This window comes from Pseudophryne corroboree, chromosome 12 (genome assembly GCF_028390025.1).
Source record: "Pseudophryne corroboree isolate aPseCor3 chromosome 12, aPseCor3.hap2, whole genome shotgun sequence".
Classification (NCBI taxonomy): domain Eukaryota; kingdom Metazoa; phylum Chordata; class Amphibia; order Anura; family Myobatrachidae; genus Pseudophryne; species Pseudophryne corroboree.
This window is the reverse complement of record NC_086455.1, coordinates 2,640,372-2,662,723: the sequence shown is the minus strand read 5'-3', so window position 1 is coordinate 2,662,723 and position 22,352 is coordinate 2,640,372. Positions and strand designations below refer to the sequence as shown.

The following is a 22,352-nucleotide window of genomic DNA, read 5'->3' as shown; positions in this document are numbered from 1 at the left end:
AACAGTTTTTCCTGAATCAGAAGAATTAAATGACGTGTGTGATGAAGCGTGGGTTGCTCCTGATAAAAAGTTGATAATTTCAAAAAAGTTATTGGCATTATACCCTTTCCCGCCAGAGGTTAGGGCGCGCTGGGAAACACCCCCTAAGGTGGACAAGGCGCTCACACGCTTATCTAAACAAGTGGCGTTACCCTCTCCTGAGACGGCCGCACTTAAGGATCCATCAGATAGAAAGATGGAAGTTATTCAAAAGAATATATACACACATGCAGGTGTTATACTACGACCAGCTATAGCAACTGCCTGGATGTGCAGTGCTGGAGTAGTTTGGTCAGAATCCCTGATTGAAAATATTGATACCCTAGATAGGGACAATGTTTTACTGTCGTTAGAACAAATAAAGGATGCATTTATCTATATGCGTGATGCACAGAGGGATATTTGCACACTGGCATCTCGGGTGAGTGCTATGTCCATTTCAGCCAGAAGAGCCTTATGGACACGACAGTGGACAGGCGATGCGGATTCAAAACGTCACATGGAGGTTTTGCCGTATAAAGGGGAGGAGTTATTTGGAGTTGGTCTATCAGACTTGGTGGCCACGGCTACTGCCGGGAAATCCACTTTTTTACCTCAAGTCACTCCCCAACAGAGAAAGGCACCGACCTTTCAACCGCAGCCTTTTCGCTCCTACAAAAATAAGAGAGCAAAGGGTTTGTCGTACCTGCCACGAGGCAGAGGAAGAGGGAAGAGACACCAACAGGCAGCTCCTTCCCAGGAACAGAAGCCCTCCCCGGCTCCTGCAAAAACCTCAGCATGACGCTGGGGCCTCTCAAGCGGACTCGGGGACAGTGGGCGGCCGTCTCAAAAATTACAGCGCGCAGTGGGCTCACTCGCAGGTAGACCCCTGGATCCTGCAGATAATATCTCAGGGGTACAGGTTGGAATTAGAGACGGATCCTCCTCATCGTTTCCTGAAGTCTGCTTTACCAACCGTCTCTTCCGAAAGGGAGAGGGTGTTGGAAGCCATTCACAAGCTGTACGCTCAGCAGGTGATAGTCAAAGTACCCCTATTACAACAAGGAAAGGGGTATTATTCCACTCTATTTGTGGTACCGAAGCCGGATGGCTCGGTAAGGCCTATTCTAAATCTGAAGTCCTTGAACCTCTACATAAAAAAGTTCAAGTTCAAGATGGAGTCACTCAGAGCAGTGATAGCGAACCTGGAAGAAGGGGACTTTATGGTATCCTTGGACATCAAGGATGCGTATCTACACGTTCCGATTTACCCCGCACACCAGGGGTACCTCAGGTTCATTGTTCAAAACTGTCACTATCAGTTTCAGACGCTGCCGTTCGGATTGTCCACGGCGCCTCGGGTCTTTACCAAGGTAATGGCCGAGATGATGATTCTTCTTCGAAGAAAAGGCGTATTAGTTATCCCATACTTGGACGATCTCCTAATAAGGGCAAGGTCCAGAGAACAGCTGGAGACAGCTTTAGCACTATCTCAAGAGGTGCTAAGACAACACGGGTGGATTCTGAATATTCCAAAATCCCATTTAATCCCGACAACTCGTCTGCTGTTCCTAGGAATGATTCTGGACACGGTTCAGAAAAAGGTTTTCCTTCCAGAGGAAAAAGCCAAGGAGTTATCCGATCTGGTCAGGAACCTCCTAAAACCAGGAAAGGTGTCAGTACATCAATGCACAAGAGTCCTGGGAAAAATGGTGGCTTCTTACGAAGCAATTCCATTCGGCAGATTCCATGCAAGAATATTCCAAAGGGATCTGTTGGACAAATGGTCAGGGTCGCATCTGCAGATGCACCTGCGAATAACCCTGTCACCAAAGACAAGGGTGTCACTTCTGTGGTGGTTGCAAAAGGCTCACCTATTAGAAGGCCGCAGATTCGGCATTCAGGATTGGATCCTGGTGACCACGGACGCCAGCCTGAGAGGCTGGGGAGCAGTCACACAAGGAAGAAACTTCCAGGGAGTATGGACGAGTCTGGAAAAGTCTCTTCACATAAACATTCTGGAACTAAGAGCAATCTACAATGCTCTAAGCCAGGCGGAACTTCTCCTGAAAGGAAAGCCGGTGTTGATTCAGTCGGACAACATCACGGCGGTCGCCCATGTAAACAGGCAGGGCGGCACAAGAAGCAGGAGTGCAATGGCAGAAGCTGCCAAGATTCTTCGCTGGGCGGAGAATCACGTGATAGCACTGTCAGCAGTGTTCATCCCGGGCGTGGACAACTGGGAAGCAGACTTCCTCAGCAGACACGATCTTCATCCGGGAGAGTGGGGTCTACATCCAGAAGTCTTCAACATGTTAATAGACCGTTGGGAAAGACCAATTGTAGACATGATGGCGTCTCGCCTCAACAAGAAACTGGACAAATATTGCGCCAGGTCAAGAGATCCACAGGCAATAGCTGTGGACGCACTGGTAACTCTTTGGGTGTACCAGTCAGTGTATGTGTTTCCTCCTCTGCCGCTCATACCAAAGGTATTGAAGATCATACGGCAAAGAAGAGTAAGAACAATACTAGTGGTTCCGGATTGGCCGAGAAGGACTTGGTATCCGGAACTTCAAGAGATGCTCACGGACGAACCGTGGCCTCTACCTCTGAGAAGGGACCTGCTACAGCAGGGTCCCTGTCTTTTTCAAGACTTACCGCGGCTGCGTTTGACGGCATGGCGGTTGAACGCCAGATCCTAAAAGGGAAAGGCATTCCAGAAGAAGTCATTCCTACCTTGATTAAGGCACGGAAGGAAGTCACCGTGAAACATTATCACCGCATTTGGCGAAAATATGTAGCGTGGTGCGAGGATCGGAGTGTTCCGACGGAGGAATTCCAACTGGGTCGTTTCCTACATTTCCTGCAATCAGGATTATCTATGGGTCTCAAATTGGGATCCATTAAGGTTCAAATTTCGGCCCTGTCAATATTCTTCCAAAAAGAATTGGCCTCTGTCCCTGAGGTCCAGACTTTTGTCAAGGGAGTACTGCATATACAGCCTCCTGTGGTGCCTCCGGTGGCACCGTGGGATCTAAATGTAGTTTTAGATTTCCTCAAATCCCATTGGTTTGAACCATTGAAAAAGGTGGATTTGAAATATCTCACATTGAAAGTGACTATGTTACTAGCCCTGGCCTCTGCCAGGAGAGTATCTGAATTGGCGGCTTTATCTTATAAAAGTCCTTATCTAATCTTCCATTCGGATAGGGCAGAACTGCGGACTCGTCCGCATTTTCTCCCTAAAGTGGTATCAGCATTTCATCTGAACCAACCTATTGTGGTGCCTGCGGCCACTAGCGACTTGGAGGACTCCAAGTTGTTGGACGTTGTCAGAGCCTTAAAAATATACATTTCAAGGACGGCTGGAGTCAGAAAATCTGACTCGCTGTTTATATTGTATGCACCCAACAAGTTGGGCGCACCTGCTTCTAAGCAGTCGATTGCTCGTTGGATTTGTAACACAATTCAACTTGCACATTCTGTGGCAGGCCTGCCACAGCCTAAAACTGTAAAAGCCCACTCCACAAGGAAGGTGGGCTCATCTTGGGCGGCTGCCCGAGGGGTCTCGGCATTACAACTCTGCCGAGCAGCTACGTGGTCGGGGGAGAACACGTTTGTAAAATTTTACAAATTTGATACCCTGGCAAAGGAGGACCTGGAGTTCTCTCATTCGGTGCTGCAGAGTCATCCGCACTCTCCCGCCCGTTTGGGAGCTTTGGTATAATCCCCATGGTCCTTTCAGGAACCCCAGCATCCACTTAGGACGATAGAGAAAATAAGAATTTACTTACCGATAATTCTATTTCTCGGAGTCCGTAGTGGATGCTGGGCGCCCATCCCAAGTGCGGATTATCTGCAATACTTGTACATAGTTATTGTTAACTAATTCGGGTTATTGTTAAGGAGCCATCTTTAAGAGGCCCTTTCTGTTGTCATACTGTTAACTGGGTTTAGATCACAAGTTGTACGGTGTGATTGGTGTGGCTGGTATGAGTCTTACCCGGGATTCAAAATGCCTCCCTTATTGTGTATGCTCGTCCGGGCACAGTACCTAACTGGAGTCTGGAGGAGGGTCATAGGGGGAGGAGCCAGTGCACACCACCTGACCTAGTAAAGCTTTACTTTTTTGTGCCCTGTCTCCTGCGGAGCCGCTATTCCCCATGGTCCTTTCAGGAACCCCAGCATCCACTACGGACTCCGAGAAATAGAATTATCGGTAAGTAAATTCTTATTTTTCATTTGCTGGCCAGCTCCCCCCTGCAGTCTTTGGTAGGTGCTGAAGCCCAGGGGCAGCAGCCGCTGCTTGTGGCAAGGCCAGTACCCCGAGTCAATGCTCTTATGCTGCCCAGCATTACAGTGTGATTACACCAATCCTAAATATCACATTTCTGCTGAATTAGGAACGATATGAGGCCATTATCTTTACAAAGGAGATTGCTGGATTTAACAGATCAGCTGACTCCCTCATGCTGTAAGACTGGGTTGTCGAAGCCCCTCCTCTACATACATTGTAAGGGTGGAGTTTCCACAACCCTTCTGCTAGTCTCCGGAGCAGGAGAGAAATGCAGCCCTCAGAAAGTACCTGAGCGTAGCCATCCTTACATGTAACTTTCCCTGTTCCCGCAGAGAGAAAAGGCCAGAGTTCTCTTTTTATATAATACGTCCCTGATGAATAGAGGCGATTACATCAACACCATGCGCAAGAGAATTCTGAAGAAATTCAGGGACCGCCACCCGGTGAGATGGTCACTCCTCAATTGTGGTCTCTCAGCCTTCCCTTATTTACTCTCCCGCACCCTCCAACCTACTCTCCTACCACTGTACTCTCCCACACCCTCCAACCTACTCTCCTACCACTTTGCTCTCCCCCACCCTCCAACCTGCTCTCCTACCACTGTGCTCTCCCGCACCCTCCAACCTACTCTCCTACCACTGTGCTCTCGCGCACCCTCCAAACTACTCTCCTACCACTGTGCTCTCCCGCACCCTCCAACCTACTCTCCTACCACTGTGCTCTCCCGCACCCTCCAACCTACTCTCCTACCACTGTGCTCTCCCGCACCCTCCAACCTACTCTCCTACCACTGTGCTCTCCCGCACCCTCCAACCTACTGTCCTACCACTGTGCTCTCCCGCACCCTCCAACCTACTGTCCTACCACTGTGCTCTCCCGCACACCCCTACCTACTCTCCTACCACTGTGCTCTCCCGCACCCTCCAAACTACTCTCCTACCACTGTGCTCTCCCGCACACCCCTACCTACTCTCCTACCACTGTGCTCTCCCGCAACCTCCAAACTACTCTCCTACCACTGTGCTCTCCCGCACCCTCCAACCTACTCTCCTACCACTGTGCTCTCCCGCACCCTCCAACCTACTCTCCTACCACTGTGCTCTCCCGCACCCTCCAACCTACTGTCCTACCACTGTGCTCTCCCGCACCCTCCAACCTACTGTCCTACCACTGTGCTCTCCCGCACACCCCTACCTACTCTCCTACCACTGTGCTCTCCCGCACCCTCCAAACTACTCTCCTACCACTGTGCTCTCCCGCACACCCCTACCTACTCTCCTACCACTGTGCTCTCCCGCAACCTCCAAACTACTCTCCTACCACTGTGCTCTCCCGCACCCTCCAACCTACTCTCCTACCACTGTGCTCTCCCGCACACCCCTACCTACTCTCCTACCACTGTGCTCTCCCGCACCCTCCAAACTACTCTCCTACCACTGTGATCTCCCGCACCCTCCAAACTACTCTCCTACCACTGCTCTCCCGCACCCTCCAACCTTCTCTCCTACCACTGTGATCTCCCGCACCCTCCAAACTACTGTCCTACCACTGTGCTCTCCCGCACCCTCCAAACTACTCTCCTACCACTGTGCTCTCCCGCACACCCCTACCTACTCTCCTACCACTGGGCTCTCCTGCACACCCCTACCTACTCTCCTACCACTGTGCTCTCCCGCACACCCCTACCTACTCTCCTACCACTGGGCTCTCCTGCACACCCCTACCTACTCTCCTACCACTGTGATCTCCCGCACCCTCCAAACTACTCTCCTACCACTGTGATCTCCCGCACCCTCCAAACTACTCTCCTACCACTGTGCTCTCCCGCACACCCCTACCTACTCTCCTACCACTGGGCTCTCCCGCACACCCCTACCTACTCTCCTACCACTGGGCTCTCCTGCACACCCCTACCTACTCTCCTACCACTGGGCTCTCCTGCACACCCCTACCTACTCTCCTACCACTGGGCTCTCCTGCACACCCCTACCTACTCTCCTACCACTGTGCTCTCCCGCACACCCCTACCTACTCTCCTACCACTGGGCTCTCCTGCACACCCCTACCTACTCTCCTACCACTGTGATCTCCCGCACCCTCCAAACTACTCTCCTACCACTGTGCTCTCCCGCACACCCCTACCTACTCTCCTACCACTGGGCTCTCCTGCACACCCCTACCTACTCTCCTACCACTGGGCTCTCCTGCACACTCCTACCTACTCTCCTACCACTGTGCTGTACTGCACCCTCGTACTACTGTACTCTCCTCCACCCTCGTACTACTGTACTCTCCTCCACCCTCCACCCACTGTACTCTCCTCCACCCTCCAACGACTGTACTCTCTTCCATCCTCCAACCACTGTACTCTCCTCCACCCTCCAACCACTGTACTCTCTTCCACCCTCCACCCACTGTACTCTCCTCCACCCTCCAACCACTGTACTCTCTTCCACCCTCCACCCACTGCACTCTCCTCCACCCTCCAACCACTGTACTCTCTTCCACCCTCCAACCACTGTACTCTCTTCCATCCTCCAGCCACTGTACTCTCCTGAAACCCAACCACTGCACTCTCCTCCACCCTCCAACCACTGTACTCTCTTCCACCCTCCAACCACTGTACTCTCTTCCATCCTCCAGCCACTGTACTCTCCTGAAACCCAACCACTGTACTCTCCTCCACCCTCCAACCACTGTACTCTCTTCCACCCTCCAACCACTGTACTCTCCCCCACCCTCCAACCACTGTACTCTCCCCCACCCTCCAACCACTGTACTCTCCTCCACCCTCCACCCACTGTACTCTCCTCCACCCTCCAACCACTGTACTCTCCTCCACCCTCCAACCACTGTACTCTCCTCCACCCTCCAACCACTGTACTCTCCTCCACCCTCCAACCACTGTACTCTCTTCCACCCTCCAACCACTGTACTCTCCCCCACCCTCCAACCACTGTACTCTCCCCCACCCTCCAACCACTGTACTCTCCTCCACCCTCCACCCACTGTACTCTCCTCCACCCTCCAACCACTGTACTCTCCTCCACCCTCCAACCACTGTACTCTCCTCCACCCTCCAACCACTGTACTCTCCTCCACCCTCCAAACACTGTACTCTCCTGCATCCTCCAACCACTGTACTCTCCTCCACCCTCCAACCACTGTACTCTCTTCCACCCTCCAACCACTGTACTCTCCTCCACCCTCCAACCACTGTACTCTCTTCCATCCTCCAACGACTTTACTCTCCTGAAACCCAACCACTGTACTCTCTTCCACCCTCCAACGACTGTACTCTCCTCCACCCTCCAACCACTGTACTCTCTTCCACCCTCCAACCACTGTACTCTCTTCCACCCTCCAACCACTGTACTCTCTTCCACCCTCCAGCCACTGTACTCTCCTCCACCCTCCAACCACTGTACTCTCCTCCACCCTCCAACCACTGTACTCTCTTCCACCCTCCAACCACTGTACTCTCCTCCACCCTCCAACCACTGTACTCTCCTCCACCCTCCAACCACTGTACTCTCTTCCATCCTCCAACGACTTTACTCTCCTGAAACCCAACCACTGTACTCTCCTCCACCCTCCAACCACTGTACTCTCTTCCACCCTCCACCCACTGTACTCTCCTCCACCCTCCAACCACTGTACTCTCTTCCACTCTCCAACCACTTTACTCTCCTGAAACCCAAACACTGTACTCTCCTGCATCCTCCTACCACTGTATCCTCCTGCACTCTCCAGCCACTGTACTCTCCCGTACTTTTGTACCACTGCACTCTCCCCCAGTCTGCTACCACTGTACTCTCCCGTATTTGATTACGTCCTAGAGGATGCTGGGGTCCACATTAGTACCATGGGGTATAGAGAGTTTAATAGTGTGGGCTGGCTCCTCCCTCTATGCCCCTCCTACCAGATTCAGTTTAGAAAATGTGCCCGGAGGAGCCGGTCACAGCTAGGGGAGCTCCTAGGAGTTTTTCTAGTTTTATTATTTTTCTGAGTGTTAGGTACAGGGACGCTGCTGGCAACAGCCTCCCTGCTTCGTGGGACTTAGGGGGGTAGTGGGATCCAACCCTAGAGGTTAATGGCTCCTATCTCCGCTGACAGGACACTGAGCTCCTGAGGGAGCCCACGAGGTGACCGCTCACTCCCGCAGCACGGCCGCCACCCCCTAACAAGCGGGTCACCGGTGTGAAATGGTGGCATAAGGGTTGGAGCGCAGCCCTGTGAAGCTGCGCTCCAGAGGGCTCAGCGGTACAATGTGCAGTGCTGTGAGGGGCGCCCTGAGCCTGCGCACAGACCCTACACTGGTATACAGAGGCTAACAAGGGCTAATCCCACTATTAGCAACTGATTTACCTCAGGCCAGTATAATCCATGAAAGCGGGAAGACGCGCCATTACAGGGGGCGGGGCTTCTTCCTCAGAGCGGATTCAGCACTCACCGGCGCCATTTTCTTCCTGCAGATCACACTACAGAGACGCTGACAGGGAGCGCTGCCCTCCTCTACACTCCACATATCCTCTGCGGTACCAGGGTGTATTAGACAAGGGGGGGAGAGTGTTGTTTTTCACTGTTCAATCTATTAGAGTTATTCAGTCAGCGCCAGGCATTTATCATAATAACTGACTACTGGGGCGCTGTGTGGCTGGCTCATTATACTCTGTGTCTCTCTGAAGGGAAACTGGGGGGTAAATTTACTAAGATGGGAGATCTATTTAAGATGGGATGTTGCCCATAGCAACCAATCAGATTCTACTTCTCATTTATCTAGCACCTTCTAGAAGATAATACCTGGAATCTGGTTGGTTGCTATGGGCAACATTACATCTTAAATAGAATTCCCATCTTAGTAAATTTACCCCTGTGTCTGCATTTTCCTGTGTGTGTGTGTGTGTGTGTGTGTGTGTGTGTGTGTGTGTGTGTGTGTGTGTGTGTGTTGATCTATCTCACGTTACCATGTCCAGGGACTCTGTGTCTTGTGCTGCAGAGTGTGTATCTTCTCCTGAGGAGTCTATTCCATGTACTCAGGAATGTAATATTCTGTCCCAGGCTTCTGAATCCGAACCCCCATGGGTGGCTTCTTTCCGGGGAATGATATCCCAGATTTCATCTAGGATAGCTCACAATGAGACTGAAACACAGGTTTGTCCTCATGCCTGGGTACAAGATATTGTCACCCAGGGGTACAGACTGGAGTTTCAAGAACTCCCACATCACAGGTTCTTCAAATCAGGTTTACCAGGTTCGCTGACAGAAAGTGCTATCCTACAGGAAGCCATTCAAAAATTGCTAAGGTCAAATGTCATTGTTCTAGTTCCACCTCACTTAACAAACAAAGGTTATTACTCAAACCTGTTTGTGGTACCAAAACCGGATGGTTCGGTCAGGCCAATATTGAACCTAAAGTCATTGAACCCTTATTTGAGGGAATTCAAATTCAAGATGGAGTTCCTGAGAGCGGTAATCTCAGGTCTGGAGGGGGGGGATTTCTGGTATCCCTAGCTATCAAGGATGCGTACCTTCACATTTCGATCTGTCCGCCTCATCAGGCTTATCTAAGATTTGCGCTGCTGGACTGTCACTATAAGTTCCAGGCACTGCCGTTTGGCCTCTCCACGACACCGAGGGTGTTCACCAAGGTCATGGCGAAAATAATGCTACTCCGCAAGCAGGGTCTGAACATCTGGACGATCTGCTGATAAAAGTGTCTTCCAGGGAAAAGTTGTTACAGAGCACTGCTCTCTCGACTCAACTACTACAGGATCATGGATGGATCCTGAATCTTCCAAAGTCGCATTTGGAGCCGACAAGGAGACTGTCCTTCCTGGGGATGATCCTCGACACGGAATTATAGAGGGTGTTTCTACCGGATGAGAAAGCGTTGGTGATTCAAACAATGGTTCGGGATGTCCTGAAGCCAGCCCGGGTGTCGGTTCATCAGTGCGTTCGCCTTCTGGGAAAGATGGTGGCCTCTTACGAGGCTCTACAGTACGGAAGATTTAATGCACGACCCTTCCAACTGGATCTTCTGGACAAGTGGTCGGGATCTCATCTTCACATGCACCAGAGGATACGTCTGTCGCCGAAAGCCAGAATCTCGCTCCTCTGGTGGCTGCAAACTTCTCACCCTCTGGAGGGCTGCAGGTTCGGGATTCAGAATTGGATTCTTCTAACCACGAATGCGAGTCTCCGAGGTTGGGGAGCAGTCACCCAAGGGGAAAACTTCCAAGGAAGGTGGTAGAGTCTGGAATCCATCCTTCCGATAAACATTCTGGAACTAAGGGCCGTGTACAACGGTCTTCTAAAAGCGGTGACAGCTTTTAAAAGATCAGGCCATTCAGGTTCAGTCGGACAATGTAACGACGGTGGCTTACATAAACCGACAAGGTGGAACGAAGAGCAGAGCGGCAATGTCAGAGGTAACAAGGATCATCCTCTGCGCAGAAAAGCACGCGGTGGCACTGTCAGCAATCTTCAGTCCAGGAGTGGACAACTGGGAAGCGGACTTCCTCAGCAGACACGATCTCCATCCAGGAGAGTGGGGCCTCCACCCGGAGGTGTTCGCAGAGGTGACAGGTCTTTGAGGCGTACCTCAAATAGACATGATGGCCTCCTGCTTCAACAAGAAGCTTCGGAGGTACTGTTCCAGGTCGAGAGACCCACAGGCAGTGGCGGTGGATTCCCTGGTAACTCCGTGGGTGTTAAAGTCAGTGTATGTGTTCCCTCCACTTCCACTTATCCCAAGGATTCTCAAACTAATAAAGAGAACAAGAGTTCAGGCGATCCTCATTGCTCCGGACTGGCCAAGAAGGGCTTGGTACGCGGATCTTCTGGAATTACTGCTGGAAGATCCGAGGCTTCTTCCTCTTTGCGTGGACCTTCAGCAACAGGGGCCGTTCGCTAATCAAGACTTACCACGGCTCCGTTTGACGGCATTGAGGTTGAACGCCAGATCTTTGCTTGGAAGGGCATTCCGAACAAATTTATTCCTACCCTGATACAGGCTAGGTGTCAGGGCCGAGTGTTTTTGTGAATCCGTTAACCCTGGACCAATCAAAGGTGTAGTTGCTGGTGTTTGATGAAAGTAGGGAGTACGAAGAAAGTTCTGTTTCATATATTTATTAAAGGCAACAATTCCAGTAAGGAGTTAAATGACAATTATTAGTCACCATATATATACTGACGTATTGCAATGAATGGTATAAGATAAGCAGGAACAGCCTTAAAGATGCATTGAAGAAATGTTCATACAACTGAGTTTAAACAGGCTTGTGAAGAATTGTCCAAATGAAGCAATGACTGGTGCCAAACTGTAAGGAGTGCTGGATATTGTAGACATAAATGAATAACTAGAGACTTGTACTGAAGCTTAAAGGTTAAACTGGAAAGCTGTGAAGAATTGTCCTTGATTGCAGCAGCAATGAAAATACAATACTGAATAGAATACTTGTAAATTTTGAAGAAGCACTGCGAAATTGCAGCAGACGACAATGGTGAAAAATGAGTTAAACCAGAGGTTCCCAAACTGTGTGCGGTGGCTCCCCGGGGTACCTCGGGACACTTGCCAGGGTGCCCTGGGTTGGTGGTCCAGGACCAATTCAAATTATTCATGGTCAATATAATAGGCAAAACCAGTGCTGGTGGCTGCCAGTCATAAAATATGTGGCCAAACAGAAGCAAATCTTGTCCCTCACCACACAACTGACCCTAAGGATGACATATAAACGCGATCTACTTAATGTAATATTTCTTTCTAAATTTCTTAATAAGAAATTTTTGGCCTAGGGGTGCCGTGAAAATTTTTTGGAAACCACTGAGTTAAACTGAGAGCTGATTAAACGAGCACCTGAGTTTAGTAGAATATTCCAAAGGCTGTGTGATTGAAGCAGACAGATAGGGTAACCTCTCACAAGACTCTGGAAATCTACTTGTTGCCACTGGGAGAGCGATTGACTGACAGCACAGCAGGGAGCTGGTGGATCTTTTGCAGTGAAGGCTGCAGGCAGACCTCTAGGAGCGGAGGCGATATCTGGACCACTGGAATCACACAGAAAACCACGGAGAGAGCACAGAGCTTGGGTACAGAGTAACTACAACAAAGCACTGGCTCAGAGTAACATAATCCCAGCCTACTTAAAGGTAGCACAAGCACGGGATTGGCTAACACTTACCCACAGGTGTTTCACAAGTGCTCTCAGGTGCTCATTTGGTCTCCAACATGGCCGCCTCCTATACTACAGACACACAGCGGTGCCTTTGGCCATTTGGTCCCTGCACTCCCGGCTCCCAGAACCTGCATCACCTCTACCGCTGACCAGGCTGCGCCCCCACACGGCCACACAGCACCGCAAGCAACTGCGCTGGCAATGGACGGACCCCAGAACCCGCAGAGGTGAGTGATCGGTTCGTGACACTAGGAAAGGAGTTACGTCTAAACACTACCATTGAATTTGGAAAAGTATGTGTTTTGGTGTGAATCCAAGAAGTTTCCTACGGTGGAGTTTAAAATGGGACGGTTTCTCCTCTTTCTGCAAGCAGGTGTGGATGTGGGCCTGCGCCTGGGCTCCATAAAAGTCCAGATTTCGGCCTTGTCCATTTTCTTCTAGAAACAATTGTCTGTCCTCCCTGAGGTTCAGACTTTCTTGAAAGAGGTTCTGCACATCCAGCCTCCCTTTGTGCCTCCTACGGCACCTTGGGATCTTAATGTGGTGCTGCAGTTCCTGCAGTCGGATTGGTTTGAACCTTTACATGAGGTTGAGGTCAAGTTTCTTACTTGGAAGGCGGTCACACTTTTGGCATTGGCATCTGCTAGACGTGTGTTGGAATTGGGGGCATTGTCCTGCAAGATCCCCTACTTGATTTTCCATGAAAACAGAGCTGAGCTCAGGACGCGTCAGCAGTTTCTTCCGAAGGTTGTGTCGGCTTTTCATATCAACCAACCTATTGTGGTGCCAGTGGCTGCTGCCTCCTCAATTACCTCAAAGTCCTTGGATAATGTTAGGGCTTTGAAGAATTATATGAAGAGGGCTACTCGTCACAGAAAGTCGGACTCTCTGTTTGTCCATTATGATCCCAACAAGGGCCCTCATTCCGAGTTGTTCGCTCATTATTTTTCTTCGCATCGGTGCGATTAGTCGCAAACTGCGCATGCGCAACATTCGCAGTGTGCCTGCGCCAAGTAAATTTGCTAAAAAATTTGGTATTTTACTCACGGCTTAACGAAGAAATCTCTTCGTTCTGGTGATCGGAGTGTGATTGACAGGAAGTGGGTGTTTCTGGGCGGAAACTAGCCGTTTTATGGGTGTGTGCGGAAAAAACGCAGCCGTTTCTGGGAAAAACGCGGGAGTGTCTGAAGAAACGGGGGAGTGTCTGGGCGAACGCTGGGTGTGTTTGTGACGTCAAACCAGGAACGAAACTGACTGAACTGATCGCAATGGCAGAGTAAGTCTCGAGCTACTCAGAAACTGCTAAGAAATTTCTATTCGCAATTCTGCTAATCTTTCGTTCGCAATTATTCTATGATCAAATACACTCCCAGTAGGCGGTGGCTTAGCGTGTGCAATGCTGCTAAAAGCAGCTAGCGAGCGAACAACTCGGAATGAGGGCCAAGGTTGGGTGTCCTGCTTCTAAGCAGACGATCTCTCGCTGGATCAGGTTCACTATCCAGCATGCGTATTCTACGGCAGGCTTGCCATGTCCAAGATCTGTTAAGGCCCACTCTACTTGTAAGGTGGATTCTTCCTGGGCGCCCGGGGTGTCTCGGCTTTACAACTCTGCCGAGCTGCTACTTGGTCATGATCTAACATGTTTGCTAAGTTCTACAAGTTCGATACTTTGGCCTCTGAGGACCTTAAGCTTGGTCAATCGGTGCTGCAGGAGCCTCCACGCTCTCCCTCCCGTACTGGGAGCTTTGGTACATCCCCATGGTACTAAATGGACCCCAGCATCCTCTAGGACATAAGAGAAAATAGGATTTTAATTACCTACCAGTAAATCCTTTTCTTGAAGTCCATATAGCAGGGCTGGCCAAACCGGTCCTCGAGATCTACCAACGGTTCACATTTTCCAGACCACCTAGCTGGTACACAGGTGTAGTCATTACTAATTAAGATGTGCTGCATTCATTCCTAACTGACAATTCTACAGATCTCCAGGAGGCCTGGAAAACATGAACTGTTGGTAGATCTCGAGGACCGGTTTGGCCAGCCCTGCCATATAGGATGCTGGGCGCCCGCTTAGCGCTTCGTTTTCCTGCATATAAGTACTGTTGTTCAGCCGTTGCTGAATTGTTTCAAGTTGGTTAGCTTGGCTTTCTGCTGTTATGTGTGAGCTGGTGTGAATCTCACCACTATCTGTGTATTTCCTTCTCTCGAAGTATGTCCGTCTCCTCGGGCAGAGTTTCTAGACTGAGTCTGGTAGGAGGGGCATAGAGGGAGGAGCCAGCCCACACTATTAAACTCTTAAAGTGCCCATGGCTCCCAAGGGACCCGTCTATACCCCATGGTACTAATGTGGATCCCAGCATCCTCTACGGACTACAAGAAAAGGATTTATCGGTAGGTAATTAAAATCCTATTTTTTCCAGCCACTGTACTCTCCTGCACCCCCCAGCCACTGTACTCTCCTTCATCCTCCATCTACTGTACTCTCCTTCATCCTCCATCTACTGTACTCTCCTTCATCCTCCATCTACTGTACTCTCCTTCATCCTCCATCTACTGTACTCTCCTTCATCCTCCATCTACTGTACTCTCCAGCACCCTCCAGCCACTGTACTCTCCTGCACCCTCCAGCCACTGTACTCTCCTGCACCCTCCAGCCACTGTACTCTCCTTCATCCTCCATCTACTGTACTCTCCTGCACCCTCCAGCCACTGTACTCTCCTTCATTCTCCATCTACTGTACTCTCCTTCATCCTCCATCTACTGTACTCTCCTTCATCCTCCAGCCACTGTACTCTCCTTCATCCTCCAGCCACTGTACTCTCCTTCATCCTCCATCTACTGTACTCTCTTTCATCCTCCATCTACTGTACTCTCCTTCATCCTCCATCTACTGTACTCTCCTTCATCCTCCATCTACTGTACTCTCCTTCATCCTCCATCTACTGTACTCTCCTTCATCCTCCAGCCACTGTACTCTCCTTCATCCTCCATCTACTGTACTCTCCTTCATCCTCCAGCCACTGTACTCTCCTTCATCCTCCAGCCACTGTACTCTCCTTCATCCTCCATCTACTGTACTCTCCTGCACCCTCCAGCCACTGTACTCTCCTTCATCCTCCATCTACTGTACTCTCCTTCATCCTCCATCTACTGTACTCTCCTTCATCCTCCATCTACTGTACTCTCCTTCATCCTCCATCTACTGTACTCTCCTTCATCCTCCAGCCACTGTACTCTCCTTCATCCTCCAGCCACTGTACTCTCCTGCACCCTCCAGCCACTGTACTCTCCTTCATCCTCCATCTACTGTACTCTCCTTCATCCTCCATCTACTGTACTCTCCTTCATCCTCCATCTACTGTACTCTCCTTCATCCTCCAGCCACTGTACTCTCCTTCATCCTCCAGCCACTGTACTCTCCTTCATCCTCCATCTACTGTACTCTCCTTCATCCTCCATCTACTGTACTCTCCTTCATCCTCCATCTACTGTACTCTCCTTCATCCTCCATCTACTGTACTCTCCTTCATCCTCCATCTACTGTACTCTCCTTCATCCTCCATCTACTGTACTCTCCTTCATCCTCCATCTACTGTACTCTCCTTCATCCTCCAGCCACTGTACTCTCCTTCATCCTCCAGCCACTGTACTCTCCTTCATCCTCCATCTACTGTACTCTCCTTCATCCTCCAGCCACTGTACTCTCCTGCACCCTCCAGCCACTGTACTCTCCTTCATCCTCCAGCCACTGTCCTCTCCTTCATCCTCCAGCCACTGTCCTCTCCTTCATCCTCCATCCACTGTCCTCTCCTTCATCCTCCAGCCACTGTCCTCTCCTTCATCCTCCATCTACTGTACTCTCCTTCATCCTCCATCTACTGTACTCTCCTTCATCCTCCATCTACTGTACTCTCCTTCATCCTCCAGCCACTGTCCTCTCCTTCATCCTCCAGCCACTGTCCTCTCCTTCATCCTCCAGCCACTGTCCTCTCCTTCATCCTCCATCTACTGTACTCTCCTTCATCCTCCATCTACTGTACTCTCCTTCATCCTCCATCTACTGTACTCTCCTTCATCCTCCATCTACTGTACTCTCCTTCATCCTCCAGCCACTGTCCTCTCCTTCATCCTCCAGCCACTGTACTCTCCTACACCCTCCAGCCACTGTACTCTGCTTCATCCTCCATCTACTGTACTCTCCTGCACCCTCCATCTACTGTACTCTCCTACACCCTCCAGCCACTGTACTCTCCTGCACCCTCCAGCCACTGTATTCTCCTGCACCCTCCAGCCACTGTACTCTCCCTCACCCTCCAGCCACTGTACTCTCCCTCACCCTCCAGCCACTGTCCTCTCCTGCATCCTCCAGCCACTATACTCTCCTTCATCCTCCATCTACTGTACTCTCCTTCCTCCTCCATCTACTGTACTCTCCTTCATCCTCCATCTACTGCACTCTCCTGCACCCTCCATCTACTGTCCTCTCCCTCACCCTCCAGCCACTGTCCTCTCCCTCACCCTCCAGCCACTGTACTCTCCCTCACCCTCCAGCCACTGTCCTCTCCCGCACCCTCCAGCCACTGTACTCTCCAGCACCCTCCAGCCACTGTACTCTCCTTCATCCTCCATCTCCTGCATCCTCCAGCCACTGTACGCTCCTGCACCCTCCAGCCACTGTACTCTCCTTCATCCTCCATCTCCTGCACCCTCCAGCCACTGTACTCTCCTTCATCCTCCAGCCACTGTACTCTGCTTCATCCTCCAGCCACTGTACGCTCTTGCACCCTCCAGCCACTGTACTCTCCTGCACCCTCCATCTACTGTCCTCTCTCTCACCCTCCAGCCACTGTACTCTCCCTCACCCGCCAGCCACTGTACTCTCCCTCACCCTCCAGCCACTGTACTCTCCCGCACCCTCCAGCCACTGTACTCTCTTTCATCCTCCATCTCCTGCACCCTCCAGCCACTGTACGCTCCTGCACCCTCCAGCCACTGTCCTCTCCCTCACCCTCCAGCCACTGTCCTCTCCCTCACCCTCCAGCCACTGTACTCTCTTTCATCCTCCATCTCCTGCACCCTCCAGCCACTGTACGCTCCTGCACCCTCCAGCCACTGTACTCTCCTTCATTCTCCATCTCCTGCACCTTCCAGCCACTGTACGCTCCTGCACCCTCCAGCCACTGTCCTCTCCCTCACCCTCCAGCCACTGTCCTCTCCCTCACCCTCCAGCCACTGTCCTCTCCTGCACCCTCCAGCCACTGTACTCTCCTGCACCCTCCAGCCACTGTACTCTCCTGCACCCTCCAGCCACTGTACTCTCCTGCACCCTCCAGCCACTGTCCTCTCCCTCACCCTCCAGCCACTGTACTCTCCTGCACCCTCCAGCCACTGTACTCTCCTGCACCCTCCAGCCACTGTCCCCTCCTTCACCCTCCAGCCACTGTACTCTCCTTCATCCTCCATCTCCTGCACCCTCCAGCCACTGTCCTCTCCCGCACCCTCCAGCCACTGTCCTCTCCCGCACCCTCCAGCCACTGTCCTCTCCTGCACCCTCCAGCCACTGTACTCTCCTGCACCCTCCAGCCACTGTCCTCACCCTCCAGCCACTGTCCTCACCCTCCAGCCACTGTACTCTCCTGCACCCTCCAGCCACTGTACTCTCCTGCACCCTCCAGCCACTGTCCTCTCCTTCACCCTCCAGCCACTGTACTCTCCTTCATCCTCCATCTCCTGCACCCTCCAGCCACTGTCCTCTCCCTCACCCTCCAGCCACTATCCTCTCCCTCACCATCCAGCCACTGTCCTCTCCCTCGCCCTCCAGCCACTGTACTCTCCCGCACCCTCCAGCCACTGTACTCTCCCGCACCCTCCAGCCACTGTACTCTCCCGCACCCTCCAGCCACTGTACTCTCCTTCATCCTCCATCTCTTGCACCCTCCAGCCACTGTACGCTCCTGCACCCTCCAGCCACTGTACTCTCCTGCACCCTCCATCTACTGTCCTCTCCCTCACCCTCCAGCCACTGTCCTCTCCCTCACCCTCCAGCCACTGTACTCTCCCGCACCCTCCAGCCACTGTACTCTCCTTCATCCTCCATCTCCTGCACCCTCCAGCCACTGTACGCTCCTGCACCCTCCAGCCACTGTCCTCTCCCTCACCCTCCAGCCACTGTCCTCTCCCTCACCCTCCATCCACTGTACTCTCCTTCATCCTCCATCTCCTGCACCCTCCAGCCACTGTACGTTCCTGCACCCTCCAGCCACTGTCCTCTCCCTCACCCTCCAGCCACTGTCCTCTCCCTCACCCTCCAGCCACTGTACTCTCCTGCACCCTCCAGCCACTGTCCTCTCCTGCACCCTCCAGCCACTGTCCTCTCCTGCACCCTCCAGCCACTGTCCTCTCCCTCACCCTCCAGCCACTGTCCTCTCCCTCACCCTCCAGCCACTGTCCTCTCCTGCACCCTCCAGCCACTGTCCTCTCCTGCACCCTCCAGCCACTGTACTCTCCTGCACCCTCCAGCCACTGTACTCTTCTGCACCCTCCAGCCACTGTACTCTCCTGCACCCTCCAGCCATTGTACTCTCCTGCACCCTCCAGCAACTGTCCTCTCCTTCACCCTCCAGCCACTATACTCTCCTGCACCCTCCAGCCACTGTACTCTCCTTCATTCTCCATCTCCTGCACCCTCCAGCCACTGTCCTCTCCCTCACCCTCCAGCCACTATCCTCTCCCTCACCATCCAGCCACTGTCCTCTCCCTCACTCTCCAGCCACTGTACTCTCCCGCACCCTCCAGCCACTGTACTCTCCCGCACCCTCCAGCCACTGTACTCTCCTGCACCCTCCAGCCACTGTACTCTCCTGCCACTGTACTCTCCTGCACCCTCCAGCCACTGTACTCTCCTGCACCCTCCAGCCACTGTACTCTCCTGCACCCTCCAGCCACTGTACTCTCCTACACCCTCCAGCAACTGTCCTCTCCTTCACCCTCCAGCCACTGTACTCTCCTTCATTCTCCATCTCCTGCACCCTCCAGCCACTGTCCTCTCCCTCACCCTCCAGCCACTATCCTCTCCCTCACCATCCAGCCACTGTCCTCTCCCTCACCCTCCAGCTACTGTACTCTCCCGCACCCTCCAGCCACTGTACTCTTCCGCACCCTCCATCTCCCTCACCCTCCAGCCACTGTCCTCTCCTTCATCCTCCATCTCCTGCACCGTCCAGCCACTGTACGCTCCTGCACCCTCCAGCCACTGTACTCTCCTTCATCCTCCATCTCCTGCACCCTCCAGCCACTGTCCTCTTCCTCACCCTCCAGCCACTGTCCTCTCCCTCACCCTCCAGCCACTGTACTCTCCTTCATCCTCCATCTCCTGCACCCTCCAGCTACTGTACTCTCCTGCACCCTCCAGCCACTGTACTCTCCTGCACCCTCCAACCACTAATCCTTCACCTTCCTACCACTGTACTTTCTTCCACCTACTTTACTCTCGCTCACACTCCAACTTCATTACTCTCTTCCAACTTCCAGCTACTTTACTCTTTAAGGTGATTATAGCTTTGATGGACTTATTCCCATGGTTGCGAGTCATCATTCGCCGACGGTGTATAGTGTGTGACGAGAGTGAGAGCAGATCCTCCTATGTCTGCCCTACTGGACCATGTGGCGCAGTCTACTGTCGGCAGTGCTGGATTGTGATGGGAAGTGTCTGCTACATCTGTAAGCCGCGTGACCATCCCATCCGTTACCCCACTAAAGACTTCAATTAGGTTACTTGCACTCACAAGATTCCTGTTTATTTATCCGTTGTGTAGAAATGTCATCCAGTTTATGCTTAATGTTATTCTGTTTTATTCACACCTTGTTATTCGTGTTACACTTTATAGCGTTTGTTTTGTGACGTCTCCTGACAGTTACGCAGGTTTTCCTGTTTTTTGCGTGAGGCAATGATTGCATTATATTGTTTTGTTGTTCTATTTGTTTGTGTACTGTTGTGAATTTTATCTTTGAAAGTAATAGAAATTACATAATAAAAAGGAACTCTTGCAAATCTGCCTACCAGTGCACGGGTTGTATGTAGTGAATAATCCAGCACTGAAGATTGCTCTGCATTGGGGAGAGTCACTTAATAAACCTTCCAGTAAAATGGCAAGACACAATCTGTAGTCTTATGCCTAAAGTTCTGGATGCTACAGGTGCCTGGTGATGCTAATGACAGCAGTACTTGGGCACAGGTGTCTGCTGTCACATAGGGGGTGTACATACTGTCACAGGCCATCTTACAGGGGAGGGTAACATGACGGGAGATGCTGCAGGTGTCTGCTGCCACATAGGGGGTATACATACTGTCACAGGCCATCTTACAGGGGAGGGTAACATGACGGGAGATGCTGCAGGTGTCTGCTGTCACATAGGGGGTATACATACTGTCACAGGCCATCTTACAGGGGAGGGTAACATGACGGGAGATGCTGCAGGTGCCTGGTGATGCTAATGACAGCAGTACTTGGGCACAGGTGTCTGCTGTCACATAGGGGGTGTACATACGGTCACAGGCCATCTTACAGGGGAGGGTAACATGACGGGAGATGCTGCAGGTGCCTGGTGATGCTAATGACAGCAGTACTTGGGCACAGGTGTCTGCTGTCACATAGGGGGTGTACATACGGTCACAGGCCATCTTACAGGGGAGGGTAACATGACGGGATGCTGCAGGTGTCTGCTGTCACATAGGGGGTATACATACTGTCACAGGCCATCTTACAGGGGAGGGTAACATGACGGGATGCTGCAGGTGTCTGCTGTCACATAGGGGGTATACATACTGTCACAGTCCATCTTACAGGGGAGGGTAACATGACGGGAGATGCTGCAGGTGCCTGGTGATGCTAATGACAGCAGTACTTGGGCACAGGTGTCTGCTGTCACATAGGGGGTATACATACTGTCACAGGCCATCTTACAGGGGAGGGTAACATGACGGGAGATGCTGCAGGTGTCTGCTGTCACATAGGGGGTATACATACTGTCACAGGCCATCTTACAGGGGATGGTAACATGACGGGATGCTGCAGGTGTCTGCTGTCACATAGGGGGTATACATACTGTCACAGGCCATCTTACAGGGGAGGGTAACATGACGGGATGATGCAGGTGTCTGCTGTCACATAGGGGGTATACATACTGTCACAGGCCATCTTACAGGGGAGGGTAACATGACGGGAGATGCTGCAGGATCTGCTGTCACATAGGGGGTATACATACTGTCACAGGCCATCTTACAGGGGAGGGTAACATGACGGGAGATGCTGCAGGTGTCTGCTGTCACATAGGGGGTATACATACTGTCACAGGCCATCTTTCTCCTTCATCCACTAGGGGCCACTGGAGTGTAGTTACAATGGGGAAATAGTAGGCAGTAATTGGGAGCTGGCACTTTAAAATTCTCACACTGTGGCTAGCTCCTCCCCTACTATCTCCCCTCCAAGCCAGTCTTAGTTTAGTGACCGAGGTAGCTGGTTCACTTGGGTTTAGCTGAAGAATTTTTTCTTTATTATTTTATTTTTCTTTCACACACTCACAGACTGGCAGCTCTGCCACTGCCAGTCTGCACCGCGGGAGCTGCCGGCGGGGTCCCATCGCAGCTGCGTGCGGCTCGGGATGGGCCCCGGCTGAGGGAGACACTGAGCTCTCCTGAGTTGGCCGGACACCGCTGCGTGCGGCGCGTGTCGGGGCCACTCCATCCAGCAGAAGATTCCGGCAGCATGGCAGCGGTGAGTATCAAAAATGGCCGGACACCGCTGCGTGCGGCGCGTGTCGGGGCCGCTGGGTCGAAACGCCTGACGGAAGGAAGCGG

At 52.0% G+C, this 22,352-nt stretch overlaps 1 protein-coding gene across 8 annotated transcripts in view; it reads left to right on the top strand.

Annotated features, from left to right (window-relative positions):
* The window catches only part of DCST1 (DC-STAMP domain containing 1), a 124,836-nt gene extending 104,286 nt beyond the window's left edge, over positions 1-20,550 (top strand). For 7 of the 8 annotated variants that reach the window (XM_063946655.1, XM_063946650.1, XM_063946654.1 and 4 more), the window contains 2 exons: positions 4,651-4,761; positions 20,044-20,550. In XM_063946655.1, the coding sequence (XP_063802725.1) occupies positions 4,651-4,761; positions 20,044-20,265 (333 nt within the window). In that variant the 3' untranslated portion in view covers positions 20,266-20,550. Of the gene's footprint in view, positions 1-4,650; positions 4,762-20,026 lie in introns of all 8 variants that reach the window. The other variant, XM_063946653.1, reaches the window with a different exon arrangement.
* The last annotated feature ends 1,802 nt before the right edge of the window (positions 20,551-22,352 follow it).